We start from the raw sequence: 16,830 nt of genomic DNA on the forward strand, positions 1-16,830 counted from the left end.
AAACCACAGTTCTAACGGTACTGGAAATGCCACGATTGTCAAATGGGCAACGTGAACGTGCCGTTGGCATGTTGCAAGCGGGAAGATCAGTTATTGACGTCGCAAGAGCAATGGGATGCAGCCGTCGTACTGTGTATGACTTGCGAGGTCGTCTACAACAAACTGACACCACTTCTGATCGCCCAAGGTGTGACGTCACGAGCAGAAGACCGTCAAATCGTCCTACGTCACCTACGTGACAGATTTCTGCCGGCTACACGAACCAGGGCTGAGATGTTTAGAGGTCGACTGTCCTCACAGACCATTCGAAATCGGTTGCGGGCTGCCAATCTCCATTCTCGACGTCCATATCGTGGGCCAATATTGACGCCGTTTCATCAACGTCAACGTCTGCTGTGGGCCCAACGTCACCTCCGATGGACCCAGAGAGACTGGAATCGAGTCGTCTTTAGCGATGAATCCAGGTTTACCCTCAGATTCGCTGACGGCAGGCATAGAGTCTGGAGACGACGTCGTGAACGGTATGCCCAATGTTGTGTAAAGGAAGTCGACAGATTCGGGGGCGGAAGTTGCATGGTGTGGGGTGCTTTCTGTGGGAACAACCGTTCCCGACTACTGGTCATCCATGGAAACCTCACAGCTGCTGCTTACCGCGACCAGGTGCTCACCCCTGAACTCGGTCCTTTCATGGCGGCTCATGGCCCAGGTCTACAGTTCCAGCATGATAATGCTCGGCCGCATACCGCGATGTCGACACGAAATTTCCTTCAAAACGCTGGAATCAACGTCATGGACTGGCCATCGAGGTCCCCTGACCTTAATCCAATAGAGCACGTTTGGGATGCACTTGGGAGAAGGCTTCGTGGTCTTAGGAACCAACCTCAGAATTTGCAGGAACTTGGCGCTGCCTTGCAAGAGCAATGGCGCAGAATCCCCAACCACGTGTTCACAAGCATCAGGCAGTCGATGAGGAGACGGTGTTTGGCAGTGGTGAATGCGCGGGGCGGCCATACACGATATTGAACTGAGATATTTCGCATTTTTATTCTTGTGACTTGACATTCTGTATACCCATGTTTTGGAACGGCGGTGTAGCCTAATGGAACTGATTATGGCACTGTCATAATCCCACAGATCTCAGCAATGAAATAATAACAATTTAACCATCTTACCATCTCTTGTTCTTTTATAGTGCCCTGAAGAAAGAATGTGAAGTTTCTTTTTTGACTCAGTATATATACCCATTTTATGGTGGCTACAAAATGAAACAAACAAGACAGGGTTTTTCAATAGTGATGTATACTACAGATACAAAAGGAAACTCTGCACATAGGAAATCAAAGGCATGCGGTTACGGGAGGTCCGTCGGGGAGTGTTTTGGGAGGCTGCGCATTTCTAAAGCAACCCAAACATCATTTTAGCACTGTTAGGACGTTATCAAAACCAAAATGACGTCGCCGATCGTACGAGTCAGAACACCAAGACTCACTGCCGATACTGCAGTGACCAATGCTCAGATCATCCCAGGTGTTCAACGTATCCACCCCAGTGACTGAGTGAGTGAGTTGAGTTTTACGCCACACTCAGCAATAGTCCAGCTATATGGCGGCGGTCTGTAAATAATCGAGTCTGGACCAGACAATCCAGTGATCGACAGCAATCAGCGCAATTGGGAACCGATGACATGTGTCAACCAAGCCAGCGAGCCTAACCACTCGATCCCGTTAGTCGCCTCTCACGACAAGCATGGGTTACTGAAGGTACATTCTAACCCGGACCTTCACGGGTCGTATCCACTCCAACACATCCTGGAATCACTTACTTCATTACGCAATACGACCACATCGCCACGCTATACGAACACATCGCCCCGCTATACGACCACATCGACCCGCTATACGACCACATCGCCCCGCTATACGACCACATCGCCACGCTATACGACCACATCGCCCACGCTATACGACCACATCGCCCGGCTATACGACCACAACGGTCCGCTATACGACCACATCGCCACGCTATACGACCACACCACATCGCCCAGCTATACGACCACATCGTCACGCTATACGACCACACCACATCGCCCCACTATACGACCACATCGCCCCGACCACATCGCCCCGCTATATGACCACATCGCCCCGCTATACGACCACATCGCCCCGCTATACGACCACATCGCCCCGCTATACGACCACATCGCCCCGCTATACGACCACATCGCCCCGCTATACAACCACATCGCCCCACTATAAGACCACATCGCCCCGCCATACGACCACATCGCCACGCTATACGACCACATCGCCACGCTATACGACCACATCGCCTCGCTATACGACCACATCGCCACGCTATACGACTATATCGCCACGCTATACGACCACATCGCCCCGCTATACGACCACATCGCCCCGCTATACGACCACATCGCCCGCTATACGACCACATCGCCCCGCTATACATCGCGCTATACGACCACATCGCCCCGCTATACGACCACATCGCCCCGCTATACGACCACATCGCCCCGCTATACGACCACATCGCCCCGCTAAACGACCACACATCGTCCCGCTATACGACCACATCGCCACGCTATACGACTACATCGCATCGCCACGCTATACGACCACATCGCCACGCTATACGACCACATCGCCCCGCTATACGACCACATCGCCCGCTATACGACCACATCGCCCCGCTATACGACCACATCGCCACGCTATACGACCACATCGCCCCGCTATACGACCACATCGCCACGCTATACGACCACATCGCCACGCTATACGACCACATCGCCCCGCTATACGACCACATCACCCCGCCTCGCTATACGACCACATCGCCACGCTATAGGACCACATCGCTCGGCTATACGACCACAACGGTCCGCTATACGACCACATCGCCACGCTATACGACCACACCACATCGCCACGCTATACGACCACACCACATCGCCCAGCTATACGACCACATCGTCACGCTATACGACCACACCACATCGCCCCACTATACGACCACATCGCCCCGACCACATCGCCCCGCTATATGACCACATCGCCCCGCTATACGACCACATCGCCCGGCTATACGACCACATCGCCCCGCTATACGACCACATCGCCACGCTATACGACCACATCGCCCCGCTATACAACCACATCGCCCCACTATAAGACCACATCGCCCCGCCATACGACCACATCGCCACGCTATACAACCACATCGCCACGCCATACGACCACATCGCCTCGCTATACGACCACATCGCCCGCTATACGACTATATCGCCACGCTATACGACCACATCGCCACGCTATACGACCACATCGCCACGCTATACGACCACATCGCCCGCTATACGACCACATCGCCCGCTATACGACCACATCGTCCGCTATACGACCACATCGCCACGCTATACGACCACATCGCCCCGCTAAACGACCACATCGTCCCGCTATACGACCACATCATCGCTATACGATACATCGCATCGCCCGCTATACGACCACATCGCCCGCTATATACGACCATCATCGCTACGCTATACGACCACATACGCCACGCTATACGATACATCACATCACCACGCTATACGACCACATCGCCCGCATTATGACCACATCGCCCGCTATACGACCACATCGCCACGCTATACGACCACATCATATACGATACCGCCCGCTATACGACTACATCGCTATACGACCACATCGCCTACGCTATACGACCACATCGCCCCGCTATACGACCACATCGCCCCGCTATACGACCACATCGCCACGCTATACGACCACATCGCTATACGCTATACGACATCGCCACGCTATACGACCACATCGCCCCGCTATACGACCACATCGCCCCGCTATACGACCACATCGCCCCGCTATACGACCACATCGCCACGCTATACGACCACATCGCCACGCTATACGACCACATCGCCCCGCTATACGACCACATCGCCACGCTATACGACCACATCGCCACGCTATACGACCACATCGCCACGCTATACGACCACATCGCCCCGCTATACGACCACATCGCCCCGCGATACGACCACACATCATCGCCGCTATACGACCACATCGCCCGCTATACGACCACATCGCCACGCTATACGACCACATCGCCACGCTATACGACCACATCGCCACGCTATACGACCACATCGCCCCGCTATACGACCACATCGCCCCGCTATACGACCACATCGCCACGCTATACGACCACATCGGTCCGCTATACGACCACATCGCCACGCTATACGACCACCACATCGCCACGCTATACGACCACATCGCCCCGCTATACGACCACATCGCCACGCTATACGACCACATCGCCCCGCTATACGACCACATCGCCACGCTATACGACCACATCGCCCCGCTATACGACCACATCGCCCGCTATACGACCACATCGCCACGCTATACGACCACATCGCCCCGCTATACGACCACATCGCCCCGCTATACGACCACATCGCCCCGCTATACGCTATACGACCACATCGCCACGCTATACGACCACATCGCCACGCTATACGACCACATCGCCTCGCCACGCTATACGCCACGCTATACGACCACATCGCCACGCTATACGACCACATCGCCCCGCTATACGACCACATCGCCACGCTATACGACCACATCGCCCGCTATACGACCACATCGCCCCGCTATACGACCACATCGCCCCGCTATACGACCACATCGCCCCGCTATACGACCACATCGCCACGCTATACGACCACATCGCCCCGCTATACGACCACATCGCCCGCTATACGACCACATCGCCACGCTATACGACCACATCGCCCCGCTATACGACCACATCGCCACGCTATACGACCACATCGCCACGCTATACGACCACATCGCCCCGCTATACGACCACATCGCCACGCTATACGACCACATCGACACGCTATACGACCACATCGACACGCTATACGACCACATCGACACGACCACATCGCCACGCTATACGACCACATCGCTCCGCTATACGATATATCCTGACGCAATGACATCGAGAAAATCCTCTTCTTATAGGCGAAGACCGGGTTCTATTCCACAGTTACACTACCTGAAGTGTGAAGTGTAAATCTAGTGTTCCTCGCTATGCCATATAACGAATATTCCTAAAATCTATGTTAAACCGTAAACATGCAGGAACGCTCGCTCTTTAATTCATTCTGACACTCGAAATTTACAGCTATAGGTTCCTAGCACACCGACTATTGCGCATGGTTGCAATACGTGACTTCGCTGATTGAAAGTTATCGTTGGTGTGAGTCTTAGTTCGTGTAATCAACCATAGGTATACCTGATTCCAGATTTAGTTACTTTCATGCATTAAATGGTGACTATTGACCGTCTTACATAAATCTCATATACGAGCATGCAATATGTTCCAACAGTATAACAATTAAAACAGCAGATTGGTGTGAGAGAATCATATCGGTTCTGCTGCCATTCGTCTGACAATAAGGAAATCTACGACAACGTTGATCCCATTAAAATAAAATAAATTATTCGCGATTTTATAACAATTCCGTGGTAGTGGCAGGTGAGCGTGTGTAATGGCAATCATATCGACCTCAATAAACATTGGAAAGCGTTATCGTGGTATCAGCAAAGGTCATGGTAGACTAAGGCGTGTGAATATATATAATTTTGATAGTAACGTCAAGCTGCTCCGACCTACAGATATCGTCTACATTTGGCTGGCGTTATGGGGACCTTGTGGTTCAGGGACTGTGAGAAGCCTATGATCAACCATATGGTGTTAGTTGTATATTACATACAGTCAACCACCGTTGTGACGAGTGAGTGAATGAGTGAGTGAGTGAGTGAGTACGCCGCTTTTAGCAATACTCCAGCAATATCACGGCGGGGGACACCACCAATGTTTCACACATTGTACCCGTGTTGGGAATTGAACCCGGGTCTTCGGTGTGACTAGCGAACGCCTTAACCACTAAGCTACCCCACCGCCCCCGTTGTAAGTAGAAGGGACCTACGTAATTGAGTAATCCGAAGTCCGACATAATCCACATAAACCCTAAGGTTTGTGAGGAAAATGAAAAACAACCCAACTTGTTCGAAATTAACAAGGGATACGCTGGGAGCAAGGTTTAATTTCGACACAACCGTAAGTTCGACACATCATAGTTCGTATATAACGGTGCTTTACTGTATATGTAAAGAGGGACTTTGATCCTCCGTCCAGTGGCTACGTCTAAATGATGATGACGATGCTCGGTGTGAGACTGGAAGGCTGAGCAGTCTTTGTGTGATTTGGTTTATCTAATATTACTACTGAATGCCTGTACTTATTTGTGACCAGTGAAATTCCGGGTTAGAATATTCACCTTCAGCAACCCATGCTTGTCGTAAGAGGCGACTAACGGGATCGGGTGGTCAGGCTTGCTGACTAGGTTGACACATGTCATCGGTTCCCAATTGCGCAGATCGATGCTCATGCTGTTGATCACTGGATTGTCTGGTCCAGACTCGATTATTTACAGACCGCCTCCATATAGCTTGAATATTGCTGAGTGCGGCGTAAAACTAAACTAACTCTCTCACTCACTGTACGTATTTGTCCTGCATGTGAATCCAAAAATCGGCATAAGTTTATGAAAACACAACAAAACACCTTTCAAACTCAATACTTTTTACAAACAAGTAAAAAGATGTATATGCAGGGATAGTGAAATAAACCTATGAAGTAATATAACCTGAAAATATATAAATATATCTGATCTGTCCCAGGATAACAGCACATGGCAAGCAAGGCAACAATTCCAGGCTGTACCACTTCTGTTGCCAACAACAGGAAAACCTATCTCTCTGGAAACGTTCTAAGTTTCTCCCTTCAAGGCGACTTTTACGATAACCGATGATTGATGCAACCAAGCTTTTCTGGGAAGGGTAATCTATTTCAGATCTATCCATCATGCTCAATGTTATTCTTACCCCTAATAGGTAATCATTTTGAGGTCTTCTGGTGTTGCTGAATACCTTTAGAAGTAATACGTTGCAAAAAATGTAAATATAAAAGTATTAAATCTAAACAGAAAATTGCAATTTGAGGTTTAAATGTAATATATATTTTGCAAACAGAAACAGTTTGAGGGTGGTATTTATTGCTTTAAGTGGAAAGGATAGATAATGCAGAAAAACATTCCCAAGGTGCAACCAATTTTGTAGGATATTGTCTATATGTTACTGATGGAAATGCTGCTACAAGACTATTTACTACCCAGTGAGATCAAGCAACAATTTCATACAGCTATAGATTCATGATTATATACCATACCCATCCTCGCTTGCCGATTCCATTATGGTACACACCCTGTACCCAATTGTTGTTTGTTTAATATTGTATACTTAGGAAGCTAAAGTATAAAGCTTGTGTAAACTCTAAATTCTAAACTCATATTATATGTACATTTATCTGTAGTGTTGTACGCTATCTCAGCTTCGTTTCGGGAGGAACGTCTTGTCGGTTAGGTCGCACAGAATTTCTCTCGCTGTCTGCGTTATTTGATTGGACGAGTATTAAAGCACTGTTATTTGAGTAAGACTAAACAAATGAGAAACAAATAGACATAACATGGCCGCCACATGCTGCTGTATGGGACATGACTCACGGGGGCACACAATAGGGAGTACCACGTACATCAGTCGAGTGTGATCTAATGCATGCCGTTATTGACTCCAAGCCTTTATACAATCATTATAAGTAAAGCTGGGTGGCTAGGTGTATATTAAACCTGTGAAAATTGCATATTTTGAGCATAAAATACCATGTACATTTAACGAACATTATAGTTAATATATCATCACATATAACAAATAGGCCAGCATTTTAGAGCATTTCCAAGAATTGTTTCTTTCACAAATGCGCTGTCAGTCATGTGACTGCAGCTATGTTTGATTCATTCATTTGAGCTCAGTGCCACATAAAACCTAGGGTTTGGGAGGACTGAAAATGAAAGCAACGATTTTTGCAAGAAAAACGGGTTTTTTTCGAAAAGACAGTTACTCTTCTGTATAATCTGTGCTTTCTGTATAATTAAACAATTCAAATATCTAAGCTTGAATCCCAATTTGCTATACTGTATTTCGTTTAGTTTGATAAACACAAAAATATACCACAGGAGAATTACATCCCTATTGGCGTTTCAAAAAGCACCAAATACAATTCGAAGAACGTGAATAAACACAAATATTGTAGATAGGGGAATCATATTCCTATTGAAGTTAATTGTGCCAAATAAGATTTGGGAATTTTATCTTAAGTTCAATATTTCATAAAAGAACAAGACCTGCGTTATGAATAATCGATATAATAATAATAAGGGTACTTATATTGCGCAATACTCCATACCACAAAGGGGCATGCTCAAAGCGCGCACAAATGTTTAAAACAAACACATCAAAAAGTCATATGAATCAGTATTGTAGTAAATATGAGCTTGGAGAGAGTTACTGTTTGTATCGACTGAAAAGGTATGTTTTGAGGTTACTCTTGAACACTTGAAGGGATGGAGCTGTACGTAATTTAAGTGGAAGTGAGTTCCATAGTGCGGTTGCAACTGAAGCAAAAGAACGGGCACCAAATGTCTTGAGGTTGAATGATGGAGGAAATATGAAATATAGAACACAGAGATACATGTTTCATAAACCGGGTTATACCCCAACACCATACACACAGGTGATCCAGTCTAGTATAAGGCATTATTGGAAGGGTAGGAGTGAAAACTCCCAACAAGATGCTGCGGAGACAGTTGCCAAGGAAGGATTTGGTTGAGTCAGCAGTTTTCAGCAGGAATCACAGACAGCGACAGACTAAGGGCTGAGTATATGTCTCTGTTTGTGTATCAAGAACTACTTGATTTCCACGGCATAGTAGCCAATGATGTCAGGCAACTGTTCCGAGTCGAAGCTGATGCTGATGTCTCTGTCCTTGCTACTCTGGGGGTGAGGGAGGGGCTTCATGTTGAGGGTCTGACTCCACGTACCCCTCGGTTCAATATCCCTGGAACAAAGCATAGGATTCTGCTGATGAATCTCAGTAAGTGAAAGTAAAAAAGATGTATGTTGCACAGGCATGTGAACCAAATATTACTGTTGGAGTCATGTGGGAGGTGTTTGAACATTATTCATGAGGTTATGTGAGAGGTGTTTGTGAACCAAACATTACACTTGAGGTTATGTGAGAGATGTTAATGAACCAGGCAGGGTTGAGGCTATAAGAGAGATGTTTGTGAACCAAGCATTACTGTTGAGGCTATATGAGAGATGTTTGTGAACCAAACATTACTGTTGAGGTAATGTGAGACATGTTTTTCGAACAAACATTGAACTTGAAGTAATGTGAGAGATGTTTGTGAACCAAGCATTACTGTTAAGGCTATCAGAGAGGTGTTTGTGAACCAAACATTACTGTTGAGGCTATGTGAGAGATGTTTGTGAACCAAACATTACTGTTGAGGCTTGTGTGAGAGATGTTTGTGAACCAAACATTACACTTGAGGTAATGTGAGACATGTTTTTCGAACAAACATTGCACTTGAGGTAATGTGAGAGATGTTTGTGAACCAAACATTACTGTTGAGGCTATGTGAGAGATGTTTGTGAACCAAACATTACTGTTGAGGCTATATGAGAGATGTTTGTGAACCAAACATTACTGTTGAGGTAATGTGAGACATGTTTTCGAACAAACATTGCACTTGAGGTAATGTGAGAGATGTTTGTGAACCAAACATTACTGTTGAGCTATGTAAGAGATGAGACATGTTTGTGAGAGATGTTTGTGAACCAAACATTACTGTTGAGGTTATGTGAGAGATGTTTGTGAACCAAACATTACTGTTGAGGTAATGTGAGACATGTTTTTCGAACAAACATTGCACTTGAGGTAATGTGAGAGATGTTTGTGAACCAAACATTACTGTTGAGGCTATGTGAGAGATGTTTGTGAACCAAACATTACTTTTGAGGCCATGTGAGAGATGTTAATGAACCAGACATTACTGTTGAGGTTATGTGAGAGATGTTTGTGAACCAAACATTACACTTGAGGTAATGTGAGACATGTTTGTGGAACAAACATTGCACTTGAGGTAATGTGAGAGATGTTTGTGAACCAAACATTACACTCGAGGTAATGTGAGAGAGAACAAACATTACTGTTGGAATTTACGTGAGACGTGTTTGTGAACCAAACATTACACTTGAGGTAATGTGAGACATGTTTGTGGAACAAACATTGCACTTGAGGTAATGTGAGAGATGTTTGTGAACCAAACATTACACTCGAGGTAATGTGAGAGGTGTTTGTGAACCAAACATTACTGTTGGAATTTACGTGAGACGTGTTTGTGAACCAAACATTACTGTTGAGGTTATGTGAGAGATGTTTGTGGACCAAACATTACACTTGAGGTAATGTGAGACATGTTTGTCGAACAAACATTGCACTTGAGGTAATGTGAGAGATGTTTGTGAACCAAACATTACACTCGAGGTAATGTGAGAGGTGTTTGTGAACCAAACATTACTGTTGGAGTTACGTGAGACGTGTTTGTGGACCAAACATTACTGCTGAGGTTGTGTGAGATATGTTTGTGGACCAAACATTACAATTGAGGTTATTTGAGAGATGTGTGTGAACGAAAACATTATTATTGACGTTCCTCAAAGCCGAGGCTCTTGAGACGTGTCGTGTTACTGTTAACTTTGTGTAAGGAATGTTTGTGAACCGAATATTGTGAGAGGAATGTGTGAATTGAAGGTACTGGGAACATGTCATGTTAGAAAGGTGTGTGGACTGACGCCACAGAAAACGTGGTATGTAAGAGAGGTCTAAGTACTGACTTCACTTCCAAATCTTCGATCTCAAAGTCCACACACTCCAGACCCCCTTCGATGTCAATCTTGCAGTCTGTCAGCTTCACATCCAATGGGTTATTGAAGATCAGTTCTACTTTGATGACGTCAGACAGGCGGCATGTCTCGGGACCCTAAAATGCATACCGACATATATCGACTCAATTCCAACCCACATCCCATATAAACCTGACTCACAATCGACATATAACCGATAGGTACCTGACTCACACACAGTATACATCCATCAGTCGCAATCGGATGCCTCACTATTTTTGTCACCACTCGCCCCTTTCCTAACCTCCAAGAAGACTCGTCCCCGCCTTTCGAAAATTCGACAAGCCAATCAGAACGCCCGTAATGATTGCGGTGCTTTGGTAAAAATAATCCCGCGGATCTAAATCGTTTATGACATTATGTCACTGATTAAAATATATACCGTCGTATTGAAGGTACAAAGAATGTAGCTAACAGATCTAGAATTGTGTTGCCTCATGGAAAGTTTGTAATAGGGATAATGCCATGGATGGTGAGAGATTCAAATACACACACGTGCGTCTGTTTACATAACGACTCTCATGCGTCCAATGGAGTGTACTTTTGACGATCTTGCGGGCTTGTTTTGTACGTGCGCTTTACAACATTTTTAGGAAATACAATTATTTTAATCAAAACAATAGCATTATATATTTAAATAGAACAAATCAACTTTCATCTTTAAAATTGGGCTTATATTTCACATCTCTGAGGATATTTTAGTCTGCCTTTTCTGGGGTCATTCCTATTTGCTCAGCGTATCTATTTCACAATTCCACCAGGGGCATGTCAGCAAGGTTACACGAATGTTCGGTTTGAGAAATATTTCAAAATCATTTTGGACTATCTGCTTTGGGATTGAAAGTAGTTGGGAAAAGATTACTCTATTTGCATATATTCAATAAACAAAATCTCATTTGTGGTTCTTAAACCCTATTTAGAAATATACATTTGGAAATATAAGGTGAACAGCCGTAATAATTACGTTAGAATAATTGTTAAACAAATATGATTTTCTTCTTCTTTTATTATTATCAAAGAGGTTTAATTCTTTAAAATGAATAAGTAAAAACAAAAACAGCAATACAATATACGCGTACCATGGTAATATTAAGTACCATTGGAATTAAACAGGAATAGAGTTATCGTTCTTGTTGAAGGCAATTCTGATGTTCTTGCGCCAATATGAATCCTTCCAGAGCGACACGAGTCGCTATTCGGCTTGTCCCGGAATAACACGAGTTGGTCACGAATGCGGCACTATAACCGAACATCGCTGCCAGAAGCTGTGTGTCATAAAGGGAGGTAACCACGACTTACCTTCACTTCAATGTCCGGTCTCCTCAGTCGGAACAGTTCGTTGGCGCTGACGGTGAGGAATGTGTGGAAGAAGGTCGCAACAGCTTTCAGCTCAAAGTTGAAACCCCCGCTGGGATTAGCAGTAGCACGGTCTTTGTCCACTTCAAGCTTCAACGTCTCAGCTAAAGAAACAAGAAAGATACTTATACAAAAGAATTTACACAAAACTTCATCACCAAAGAATACCAATCCTGGTGTAATACTGAATGAGTAAGGAATATGAAAACACCGAACCACAAAGCAATTGTAACGTTACGACCTGTCGTAACTCTATAGTTTATCATAGGCTTACGAATGACGTAGTGCTGGAGCGGACCCTAATTAACAAAGCTCGCTTGAATGAAACAGGGGTTTTGATGTTCTTTTCCTATTTCACAATCCACATTAAAATGAGCCATAAACTTTTTAACATACTGAGTGGAACAAATGAGGGAACACATTGAAAGTACAAGTGTTCCTTTATTTTCTTCCAGGGGTCTTCACAAGCTTTGTATTGCACTGTGGGTGAAAATCAGAATAACGGAAAACTGCAATGAACCTCCGTATATGTACACAGTGGATAAAGACTGATTAATTCGGATGACAAGGTTTTACTTTAGACTGAAAGAGATTGGTCGTACTCTGGTTCGGGCCCAGCTGTATGTCCTTGACCTTCCTCACGCCCGCCACTCCAGTGGAAGCGTCGAAGTACGTTTTGTAGATCACCGACAGGGTAACGTCCTTGATAGCTACGGCTTCTTTACCTTTGTTCCTCACGTGTACGGTGAACTCGAAATCGTTACCCACAAATATGTCATCGATCTCTTCAATGTCAAGTACGATGTCCTGTTTGAATACATCATTTCGAAATAACACGTTATGTCATTTGGTGAGTGAGTGAGTGAGTGAATGTTTTTTAACAGCTGGCAATATTTCAGCTGTACATGTGAAAACAGACTGCTTAGTACCAGGTGTGGACAAGGGAAACCTGAGACTGAAGCAGGATTGTGATGGCATGAAATAAATTATGTACAACACTTACTAAACTTGGCAAAGGCTGATACCACAATCAGTAAGAACGAAAATGTGTCATATGGCCAACATTGAAAATAGATATACTGTTTAATTACAACCGCTGTTGTGATCTGGGGAAGACACAGTGCATGTTGGCTGTTAGTAAACCAATGACTTTATTGTGGGTCAAAAACAGGCATTCAGATTAAGAGCAACGTGCTCGAACACAGACTTGGTGAAACATTATATGTATTCAGTTCCTAACCTCAACTGTAGCAACGTCCGCGACTTCTTCTACTTCCTCAAGGTCGGCACCACCGTGCAGCATACGGAACATGCGCTCTGCTCTCTTTACGATGTTCCTTTCCTTTTCGAGGTCTGAACAGGTCAAGGAACCAAGTGTTTGGTCACATTCATATCTATTTCCATTATAGGCAATTACATGAACGTCAGTGCACATTGAATTTAGAAATGGGTCGATCGTTTTACCTCAGTCAAAAGTAATAATTTACCAAAGCGCGGAATTTTAATCGACTGCCACATCGCCGGTTGGTGAATATTAAAACTATTATTCCATACGCTAAAAATGCGAAAACGAAGAACTGGAGAAGATGACGCGTATGGCCCTCTCGATTATTATTTCCCCGTTGGCTTCGTTTTTTATGACAATGTTCCTCCCAGTATTTGACACCTAACACTGGATACTATACTGTAGTAATTGTATTTTCCCAGCAAAACTGGTCCTTTTGATCTGTAACCCATGCCTGTCGAAAGAGGTGGCTAACGGGATCGGGTGGTTAGGCTCGCTGTCATCGTGTCCCAATTGCGTAGATCGCTGTTGATCACTGGATTGTCTGGTTCAGACTGGGTTATTTACAGACCGCCGTCATATAGCTGGAATATTGCTGAATGCGACGTTAAACATCAATCAATCAATCAACCGGTCGATCGATCGACCTTGTTTTACATGACCTTCACATACAGGTTACCTTCCTCATACTTGTACTGGTCGGTGACATCGAGACGTTCCATTTTCTCGTCTCTAGCATTCAACATTCTCATAGAGGCGCCCCTGTACGCCCTGGCCGTTGGCATGTGGGTACTGATGCTCTTGCCCACGCTTAAAACAGAGACCAATTACAAGATAAACGCACTGTTTTAAACACACATAGATTTTGCCTGGAGACATGACATCGTCACATTCGTGTTGTCATACCGGCATGAAGCGACCTTAAAATAAGCTGTTGAGCAGCTTGGAGCCAGAAACATTTTCTTTGGCTGATAACTGAGCGTACTTCGAAATCTTCGTCGAAGATGTGAACTACTTCCACCTCGACGCCGTTTTCGATTACATTACCTTTAAACAAACAGAGCTGGACAGTCCTTCATATCATCCAGTATTCGTGCTATTAATGCAAAAAATCGTCATCATGCATGCGATAAGTACTAACTCCGCCTTATTACCTGTGTGGTTAATTGTATGAAATCATCGGCATTCTTTTTGTGTATGTAATTATTGTGTATTTTTTTGTGAAATTTGTATATATTCATTTTAGGCCGTTTTTGATAGAAACAGAATTCCTCCTGGATAATTATTTTTTATCTTATCTTATCTTATCTTAAGTGTAGGTTATCGCTACAACGTAATCACTAGACTTATTTAAGAAAAAACGTAAGACGATGTGCACTTATTGAAATAAGCACTGCTGAATATCAATATGATGAAATTAATCGGATAATTTATTATGAGCCAATGTCATCACGTGCATACATCATTTAATTAATGATATTAATTAAGCAATCATTAGTACGCTTTAATTATAAAAATAAAAGTATTTTACGACCACATGATAGTAATAGCATTTTGATGGTTGTTTTCGATTGAATATAGTAAGACCCTAAAGTGAGTGAGTGAGTGAGTTTGGTTTTACGCCGCTTTTAGCAATATTCCAGCATTATCACGACGGGGACACCAAAAATGGTCTTTACGGATTGTGGGAAATCGAACCCGGGTCTTCGGAGTGACGAGCGTGATCTATTTATGATTAATAATCTTTAACCTAATTGAGAGATGAGCCATTCGATGCTGCATGTATTGATATGGAGTTTCATGAAAAATATCATCATAAAATGAGTCCGCTCGTCACGCCGAAAACCCGGTTCGATTCCCCACATGGGCACAATGTGTGAAGCCCATTTCTGGTGTCTCACGCCATGATATTGCCGGCGTAAAACCATACTCACTCACTCACTCACTCACTCACTCACTCACTCACTCACTCACTAACTTACTTGCTGGTTCTCCTGCTGGTCTCCACCAAGATATTAGTGACAGGATCCTCTAAGTATTCAACGCGGTCAGCATTCACTTCAGCAAATATGAAAGCGCCATCTTTCCCGACATTTATCTCCCCTTCTTTGATGGCCTTGACCGGAGCTGGGCCGCAGCAGTAGACCCCTGGACATTAACATTGTTGAAATAGTTGAGTCGTCACAACTAATGAACGGTGCAATGAGTAAGTGAGTGAATGAGTGAGTTTAGTTTTACGCCGCTTTTAGCAATATTCCAGCAATGTGACGGCGGGAGAAACCAGAAATGGGCTTCACACACTGTGCCCATGAGGGGAATCGAACCCGGGTCTTCGGCGTCACGAACGAACGCTTTAACCACTAGGCTACCCCACCGCCCCTATCGCTATGAAATGTTGAGTCCTAGACATGTCTACTACTAACCGTCGCTGTATTCCTGAGGTGTGGCATCTATGACCTGCCAACCATCCCACTCGTTGTTGTCGCTCAAGTCAGGCCGTCTCATCCACACCTCGTTCCACACGTGGAAGTTCCTGAAGGAGTATTAAAGTTCCTGAGTGAATGAGTGAGTGAAATTTTTTACGCATCCTCGATAATCTCCAGGGTATACGTTCCGATAAATCTCCACTAGTAGTGGTTACCGTTATTCAACGTACCAAACTGAATCGTTACTGTCGTTATATTGCTCGCCATTCTTGTCCTGCTTTAAGATGACGTCAATGCTGAGACGGTCGTTGTCGGTGTTGTGGGCAGATTGGAAGTTGGTGATGCTGCGACAGGGGAGGCCAAGTGCTCGACACACTGAATCAGTCAGGAAACAACGATAACAACATTCATGGTGCTGAAAACCTCTGTGAGCATTCTTTAGTGTTGTGGATAGTTTATGCTGTGGATAGTGTTGCGGTGAGTAGTTTGTGTTGTGGAATGTTCGTGTTGTAAATAGTTTGAGCAGTGGATAGTTTGTGTTGTGGAATGTTCGTGTTGTAAATAGTTTAAGCAGTGGCTAGTTTGTGTTGTTGAATGTTCGTGTTGTAAATACTTTGAGCAGTGGCTAGTTTGTGTTGTTGAATGTTCGTGTTGTAAATAGTTTGAGCAGTGGCTAATTGGTGTTGTGGAATGTTCGTGTTGTAAATAGTTTGAGCAGTGGATAGTTTGTGTTGTGGAATGTTCGTGTTGTAAATACTTT

General features: G+C 44.6%; 1 protein-coding gene and 1 long non-coding RNA gene across 3 annotated transcripts in view; one reads left to right on the plus strand and one right to left on the minus strand.

The window, feature by feature from the left end:
- Positions 1 to 6,703: 6,703 nt before the first annotated feature.
- Positions 6,704 to 16,830, minus strand: part of LOC124259032 (annulin-like) — a 33,564-nt gene continuing 23,437 nt past the window's right edge. For both annotated transcript variants that reach the window (XM_046693111.1, XM_046693110.1), the window contains exons 9-17: positions 16,301 to 16,445; positions 16,068 to 16,177; positions 15,627 to 15,792; positions 14,324 to 14,454; positions 13,600 to 13,712; positions 12,962 to 13,166; positions 12,303 to 12,463; positions 10,935 to 11,080; positions 6,704 to 9,090 (exon numbers count right to left, since the gene is read on the minus strand). In XM_046693111.1, coding sequence (XP_046549067.1) covers positions 8,940 to 9,090; positions 10,935 to 11,080; positions 12,303 to 12,463; positions 12,962 to 13,166; positions 13,600 to 13,712; positions 14,324 to 14,454; positions 15,627 to 15,792; positions 16,068 to 16,177; positions 16,301 to 16,445 — 1,328 coding nt within the window. In that variant the 3' untranslated portion in view covers positions 6,704 to 8,939. The remainder of the gene's footprint in view (positions 9,091 to 10,934; positions 11,081 to 12,302; positions 12,464 to 12,961; positions 13,167 to 13,599; positions 13,713 to 14,323; positions 14,455 to 15,626; positions 15,793 to 16,067; positions 16,178 to 16,300; positions 16,446 to 16,830) is intronic.
- Positions 9,097 to 9,764, plus strand: LOC124259042. Its single transcript, XR_006893739.1, has 3 exons — positions 9,097 to 9,233; positions 9,313 to 9,382; positions 9,589 to 9,764. It is a non-coding gene; the product is annotated as an uncharacterized LOC124259042 (long non-coding RNA).

Source organism: Haliotis rubra, unplaced genomic scaffold, assembly GCF_003918875.1.
Source record: "Haliotis rubra isolate DU_JTF1 unplaced genomic scaffold, ASM391887v1 Scf708, whole genome shotgun sequence".
Taxonomy (NCBI): Eukaryota; Metazoa; Mollusca; class Gastropoda; order Lepetellida; family Haliotidae; genus Haliotis; species Haliotis rubra.